At 45.2% G+C, this 8,235-nt stretch overlaps 1 protein-coding gene across 1 annotated transcript in view; it reads left to right on the forward strand.

Moving 5' to 3' along the window:
- The window catches only part of KCTD15 (potassium channel tetramerization domain containing 15), a 72,357-nt gene extending 66,958 nt beyond the window's left edge, over positions 1-5,399 (forward strand). Inside the window, exon 5 of the mRNA XM_035120478.2 lies at positions 3,426-5,399. Within this exon, the coding sequence (XP_034976369.1) occupies positions 3,426-3,581 (156 nt within the window). The 3' untranslated portion in view covers positions 3,582-5,399. The remainder of the gene's footprint in view (positions 1-3,425) is intronic.
- Positions 5,400-8,235: the final 2,836 nt, after the last annotated feature.

An 8,235-nucleotide genomic window follows, 5' to 3' on the forward strand; every position in this document is an offset into this window, starting at 1 on the left:
TTCATTTTTTTTATCTCAACCCCCCAAAAGGTATTTTTTCTTTCTAGGCTTTTTGCTCATTCTCCCTCAGGTCCTTTCACATTCTTGCATAGCGAAGTGAGATGTTTGCCTCCTCGAACACCAAGCCATTGCGTCTGTCCCAGGGCCAGTCAATGCTCGCAGGACTCAAGAGAAGCCATGAGAAGAGATCAAAGCTCATCTTTGCCTGGCATGACTAGGGAAGCCCAAGTGGCTGGCGGAAAGGAAGCCTGTCTGTTGCCTACCAAAAGAAAGTGAAACGGAGACTTTGGAATTGAAAGCAGGAGGAAGGAAAGGATGGGGGAGTTCACCAAAAGATTTATAATCACCTTAGGCAAGCCATATAATCTGTGCTCTGTAAGGGGATTCGGTAGGTCTAGGATTCTGGGGAGAGCACTGAACCTATGAATTTAAGAAGAGTCCTGCTGGATCAGGCCAATGGCCCATCTAATCCAGCACCCTGTTCTCTCAGCGGTCAGCCAGATGCCTGTTGGAAACTTGCAAGCAGTCGCTAACCTTAACACCAGCTGGGAGCCTACGGCTTCCTTGGCCTTCCTTCCCTGGATGGGGGATAGAGAGGCATGCCGATGGGTACAAAAGCTAGCCTGCTCTACCACGGCGACATGTATTTTCATTGCCCAGCCCTCAACTGCAAAAAGGTTCCCAGCCTTCTTGCTTTAGTATATTGGCAGCCAGAGCAGAGTTGGGGAGGCGTGGAATGAGGTGTATCGCTTTTGACACAACGACAGCTTGTATTATTTGATAATCCCCTTGTTGTGTGTCGCTACGTTGCTTATGAATTTTGTATTCTCAAGTAATTGAATTGCCTTGTTTGTTCTTAAGTTGTTGAAACAAACATTTATTTATAAGCCTGTTGTAGCATTTTATTGTCAGAGAATGCTCATCATGCTTGGCTGTCCTTTGAAACAATGACGTTTGTGCTTCGTATTATATTTCTTCATTCAGCACATAGTTTAACGATGGGACCCACTGGAGGGAGCGGTGGCCACCCAAAGCGGATTAGATGAATCCATGGAGGAGAGGGCTATTGATGGCTACTAGCCACAATGCCTATGCTCTGCCTCCACGGTCGGAGGCAGAAATGTTATTGAATACCAGTTACTGAGGACCACAAGAGGGGAGAGGGCTCTTGTGCTGGGGTTCTGTTTGTGGAATTCCCATTGGGGGACCTGGTTGGTCACTGTGAGAACAGGATGCTGAACTAGATGGGCCTTTGGCCTGATCCAGCAGGCTCTTCTCATGGATGCAGGGGGAAAACACCCTTTTTGGAGCCAAGTAGAAGCTTGGAGTTCTGCTGGGCCATGGAGGTGTCCTTGAATCCCTTCAAAGCTCAGGTTGATATCACAAACCAAGTGGCATCCCAGAGTTGGGGTGCTGAGCAGCCATTCTGACTGGCTGCCCAGTTGAGATTAGCGGTGAGGACTTACTTTAGGTGGCTGAAGGGCACAGGCAGGAATATAAACACAGGCACTTTAACAGCACACAAACACCCTGAATACCCCAACCTGTTTGGTAGGAAAATCCCTTAGCGGCAAGAATGGATACACCAGTAAAGAAGATGCTCATAACAGCCTGCTGCTTTTTCTCCCCCCATTCAGCACAGCATATTAATGATGAGTTATGGCCTCATTTTATGATGACTGAAGTCCCAACGTTGCTTTTCCTTAAGAGGTAGCATCAATATCACTACCAGCCAGTATTTTACTCCATAATGTACTGAACTGCCCTGCAGAGTGCTTGTTTGTTTGATTAATATTTGGGTTTTTCTGCAGAGGTTTGCTGTAAGCAAGACTTTAATCACGCTGCAGTCATTTAGGAATAAGTTATAGAATTATCGCTGCATAATATGCTGGGAGATCCTGAAAAGACCAGAAATGTATCATGCAGAGTCTAGCTGGCTCTCGGGGGCCCTTTTCACCACCTCTGGACCACGAGACCAAAATACTTTGCAGGGCAACACGCACGAATGAAATAGTCCAGATAGCGTCCATCTGCAGGAAGCTGAGATGGCTTTGGAAAAGGAAAGCCAAGTGTGTCATCATCTGTGGGCAAAATGGATAGCATTTTATGAGTCAGACTCCATCCCTGAGCATCACTTTGCTCCTAAAGTTGGCCTGTTTCACAGGGTTGTCGTCAGGCTGGACAAGGAGACATTGTCAATAGAAGGCCATGGGGACACCAACCTGGCCCCACCCATTAGCCAGTGGAGCGCCAAGGCTGCTTTCCTCCTCCCACCCCATTCCTATTTCCTTTTGTGTCGAGTCTCTTAGATTGTGAGTCTGTAACCAGTGACAGCACTTTGAAGAAATTCAGGTAATTTAGAAATTTAGCCACAGGGGGAAAGTTGAGCTACAAATCGCCTTTGTCTAACATTTTACACCAGTGACAACACATGGGGCCTTCCTAAGGGTGAAGAAAAAGAGCCGGGACGTTCATGATATCACCCTTACATCGTCTCTGCTTTGATCCTTACCCTGAGTCAGGCTGCTGTTCCATCTTATTTAATATTGGTTGTGACTGTCACTAGCTCTCTAAAGCAGGCTTTGCCAACCTGGTGCCCCCTGGATCTTTTAGGCTACAATTCCCATCAGCCTCAGCCAGCGCAGCTGTTTGCCTTGGGCTGGCCATTTTCTGTTTTCAGAGTCTAAGGCTGCATTCACATGGCAGTTTATACCATTTCCTCACTGTTTCCCTGTTAATTTCTGAATTATATTTGAACTTTCATACAGCAATACAAGTCACTTCCGGAAAACTAATGGGATTTAGGGCAAGCTTAGCACTCATTTCCATGTTACTTGATTCCTACAAAAATTATATGCTTGGAGCCCCTTTAACCCAGAATATCATGGGAGTAAAGTGATGAAATTTAGGGCCGTATAGCGGCATGCCGTTTTCTCTCTGCTACTTTAATGGGGGAAGAAAAGCACACCTGGAAGGTTTGGGGGAGCAGCGACATTGTCCAACGTGGTTTGCTGTTGTGCCACCCCACGCCCACTGGTGTGAATGAAATCTAGCTCAACATGCTGGTGTATGGGTTAGAAAAAAAATCATAACACAATTCACAATTTCAAAACACTGCAGTGTGAAAAGACCACAGGACAGAAGCACTAGCATATTAATCAGGAAAACGAATGCAATGTTCCCCGTGCCTGAAATGAAACCCCTAGTTGACACATGCGGAGTCCTATATGTGGGGCTGGACAGAGACTTCAGCAAAGAAATAACTGTGCATAACCTTTGCACTGCCGCCCATTAACCTCATTGTGTGTCCTGGCTCCCACGGGTGGATATAGGACTCTACGTCCAGTTCAGTTCAGTGGGATTCCTTTGGTTCTTTCAGAGTCATGAGCCTTCTCCAATATTAACTGGTGCTTTCCCCCCCTCAGGTGCTTGAACGGTTGTTCCAGAAGGGCTTCAACGTGGCAGCGTCCTGCGGAGGAGGCGTGGATTCCTCTCAGTTCAGCGAATATGTACTATGTCGCGAGGACAGGAGACTGCAGGCCAACACCACAATCAGGATAAAGCAAGAGCCCCTGGACTAAAGACACCCCCTTCCCCCCTTCCTTTGTGAACGTAGAAGTGTTTTTAATAGTCTCGTGTGGAAACACTAAGGATTTGCAAGACAGTATTAACCTGGGCGACGCTGCCCGAGTGGTATCTCTCTGAAACTACCTGTCACCATTGCCAGCCATGAACTCTTTATCTGGAAGCAAAAAGACAGCATACAAAATAATAATGATGATGATGATAATATTAATAATAATTTCATTTGTTTTATTAGTCAACTGCTGGGCTGCCCAGCATCGTGAGGTTTTGTGGGATTGTCCTCTCGGCAGGAAAGCGTGCGGAATGAAGACAAAGCTTCAGTGAAGAACTGGCCTTTGATTGGACTTTGGTAGAAGGACCAATTTAACGCAATTTGAATATGCCCATTGAAGGAGTGCACCATCTGATATTCTGGGGGACCTTCTCCTCCTCCTCCTCCTCCCTTGGTGGGATCAAGGACATGGGAGCTGCCCAGAGGGAGACGGTATCGTGCCAAGTGTCTTCCCTGCCCCCCTGCCCCCGATGAATGCCATGTCCTATCCTGTCTGACAGGCTTTTGCATCTCCATTTGCCCACCCACCCCCCACCCCCGTTACCCTTCTGTGATTGCCTTTGCGCATTGTATCAAATGGCTTATTTTTCTACGACGCTTCCAGTTGTCTGTGTACAGAAGCCACCCCAAACGGGGACCGATTTGTATTCTTCTGGTGCTGAATGAACTCTTGGCAAATTCTTTTCAGTCCCGCACAACCCACCTTTGAGATAAATGCAGTGGTTTGACGTTTGCTGCCTTGTCTGCCCACAACTGACGAGATTGAATTGCAGCAAAACATTTGCAAAGAAAAATCGGAAATGGAGACTCAAAGCAAGTTCCTAAATAAGATTGTTCAGCATTAAACAGGCACTGCCATGGAACTTGAGTTAAGGTTGTGGCGTTCTTTCATTCATCTCAGATTTTAAGTTTGGGGGGTCATCCAAAAAGTGGAAATGGCCCATGCAGCTGCTACGACTTTTCTTTCCTCATTTTAAAACCCAATTTTATTGTTGCTCTGAGAATATATAGGACACAAGCAGAACACCTTTTCTGCCTGATTGAATCAGACCATTGTCTCATGAGCTCATTTCTCTGTGTGATGCATTGCAGCAGTCTTCACCAATCTGGTACCCTTCAGATGCCAGCCATCCAGCAATGTTGATGGGAGTTGTTACCCAAAGGATGGGGAACCTAGTAACCTCCAAATGTCATTGGACTTCAACTCCCAGCATCCCTGATGTTGGCTGTACTGGCTGGGGCTCATGGGGTTGGAGTCCAAAAACAGTTGGCAAGGGAGCACAGCTTTTCTGTTCCTGCATTATAATAAATGTTTTAAAAACTAATGTTATTAATGTTGTTTGGGACTCAAGGTTCAGAAGATGTGAGCTTTCCATCACTCAGCAGAAATTGCATCTCAGCATTGCAGATCTGATGACAGAAGCATGACAAATGAATGTGCAATCAGCATGTGGGTGAGGAAAGCAGAATCACACCCATTGGCCCCACCCCTGACTTCCACTCACTGATTGTGGCTCATGAGGACTCTATATCTTGCATAGGCTTATTTTAAAAGACAGCAGGCAGATCCCACAGCTGTGATCCTATTGATCGTATCCTGATTGCACAGGGCTCTTATCATGGCGGGATTGGCGCTGCAGATTAACTAAAAAAAGTAATTGGAATTGCAACACCCATGGAAACCTTACAGGAACTCCAGTGTCAGCAGGGCAACAGGAGGGTGGCTGGGTCCAATGCCCTCCCAGTCCCACAAGGTTGTAGAGATGTTTAGTCACACTCTTGACTTATGAGAGGAAGGGTGAAAGATGAAGATAGCAATGTGAAGCATTTTTCTGCATGAACCTTGCAGAGCATTGGATAAGGTGGTAGAACCACCTTGGCATCTCATCCATACGCCTTAGAACTGCACAGTTAGTGACATTGTTCATAGGCCACATTCGAACCACATGTTCAAAGCAGTATGATGCTACTTTAAACCATCATGGCTTCCCCCAAATAATTATGGGAGCTTTGGCTTCCCCTCCCAGAGCTACAATTCTGAGAGTTCCCTGTGAAGATGGATGGATGGGTATTTAAGCCACTCTGGGAACTGTAGCTTTCTGAGGGGAATAGGGGTCTGCTAACAACTCTTAGCCACCCTTACCAAATTACAACTCCCAGAATTCATGATTGTTTATAAAGTGGTATCACAGTGCTTTAAATCTATGCTGCAAATGTGGCCATAGATTGAATTGAGAATTGCCTGCTCAAGGCCCCCTAACCTCTTCCCTTCCCAGAACTACAGATCCCAGGATTTCCTGCTGAGAGGAAGCAGCCATTTAACCTTTCGCAGCTTGTAGCACAAATGTACCCTGCCTATGATACGCCGATTCCATTCAGAAGAAAATAGTCTTAATTAGTCACAAATATCAAATTACATCTTTTCTGTAATGTGCGCAGAAAAAAGGTGTTCTAATGCAATAGACAGGGCTGTAGCCAACCAAATTCTACTCGCTGATGAGTCTTAAGTTAGTCATGTCAATCAATTTCAATGAGTCTACAGTGGTACCTCTGGTTATGAGCTTAATTCGTTCCAGAGGTCCGTTCTTAAGCTGAAACCGTTCTTATCCTGAGGCGCGCTTTCGCTAATGGGGCCTCCCACTCGCGCGATTTCTGTTCGCATCCTGGGGCAAAGTTCGCAACCAGGAGCAGCTACTTCCGGGTTAGAGGAGTTCGTAACGTAACCTGAAGTGTTTGTAACCAGAGGTACCACTGTACTCTGAAGAGTATTAATATTTGAAGCACCCCAGATTGTTATGATTCTGTCCTTGGAAGTTGAAGGATATATGTTGTAACAAGCTACCAGGAACCCACTCAGGACTCACTGGAATAAACAGGCATTGCTCCAGAGCTCAGTTGAGCTCTTGGATAACTCCCTCCTGTTGATTTCAAGGATGCTTCTACAGAACTGCAGCAAGGAGGTGCCAGTTCTTTGTACAATGTTGGGTTGCCAACCTTGTAGCTGCACTTTTAAGAGCAGTAGTTATAATACCAATCTCTCTATCTCCATCCTGTGAAAAGCCTCACCTGCTAACTTCTGTGAATCCAGTTGCTGTTAAAAGACACAAGAACACAACAGACCTGGGGGTGGGAGTGGGGTAGGTCAGTTGACAACTGTAGCTGGGTATTCTGAACACCAAGTCTTATTGATGCAGCTAAAGTTGAGTCTCCATATCCAGTCAACTCTTTTTTTTCCAAATCTCCCCAAAAGCTATTATGGTTCTATGTTACCTATGCAGAACAATTGCTGCACCTGCAAAGAAACCTGCCACTGTAAAATGCATTTAATTAACATCTTTTCTACTTTTATGGCACTCTGAATAAAAAAAAAGACTACATCCGAAGGCCATCATTTTTGTATGTAAGATGCCTGTTGAATTGTATAGTACTGTATACACTTAATATTGTATAACTTCCCCTGCCCTTACCTCAAGATTTTTTGCAAAACTGAAGATCATTCTGTGAGTTTATAAACAATTTCTTTGCTGTTTATTATGTCACAGACATTCCTATAAAGTCAAAGATCAAATATGCAGAAATCTTATTTTACTTTTACACATTCGTCAGCAAACTGGGAGTTCAGCTTCTTTCACCTCGGCATTATCCGCTAAAAGTTTCCCTCCCTGGAAGAAAGAAGAATATCTGCTGTTGCACATTCCCTATTCATTTCCAGTGATGCTCAAGTAAGAGAATCTGGGGGATCATCCCCTCTGTCTTCATAAAAAATGGAGGAAAGCTTCAACTGTCAGTAACCCTTTCCCCAGAAAATTACATTTGTTCATTTTTAATGGCAAGTTCGTCAATTTGAGGGTCCCCCCCCCCAGTATACATTCCAAAGAATGTTTAGTTTGGGAAAGTAAAAAGTTGTAGAAGCTACATGATTTATGTCCCTCAACACAGAAATTTGGGACATTTGGGGGGGGGGGGTAAACAAAAGGATATGTACTCAAAACTTCCAGAGAGGTAGCCCTTGCAGCAAAACAACAACAGAGAGTCTTGTGGCATCTTAAAGATTTGACACATTTATTATGGTATGAGCTGCTATTGCTTTTAGTTATTACATTTGTGTCCCACTTTTCCAATAAGGACCTCCCCCTCCCCATTTTGATCACAACAGCCCTGTAAGGTCAGGCTAAGTCACCCAGTGGTCTTGTGCCAGACTGAGGATTTGAACCCTGGACTCCCAGATCCTAACCCAGCATTCTAACCACAACACCACAGGGACGTAGCAGATCAGAGTCCACTTCAGACTCAAGGTAATACCCCATGCATCTAATAAAGTGGACTCTGGTCCACAAAAAGCTTTAGGCCAGGCATCCCCAGACTTCGGCCCTCCAGACGTTTTGGACTACAATTCCCATCTTTCCCGACCACTGGTCCTGTTAGCTAGGGATCATGGGAGTTGTAGGCCAAAACATCTGGAGGGCCTCAGTTTGGGGATGCCTGCTTTAGGCCAACAGAAATTGGTCTGTTTTTAAGATGCTATTAGACTCACTTGTTTGTGCTCTTTTTTTGTGATTCGTTAATAATTTTATGGGGTTCTACACAGTCTCTGTTTC

Source organism: Zootoca vivipara, chromosome 6, assembly GCF_963506605.1.
Source record: "Zootoca vivipara chromosome 6, rZooViv1.1, whole genome shotgun sequence".
NCBI lineage: Eukaryota > Metazoa > Chordata > Lepidosauria > Squamata > Lacertidae > Zootoca > Zootoca vivipara.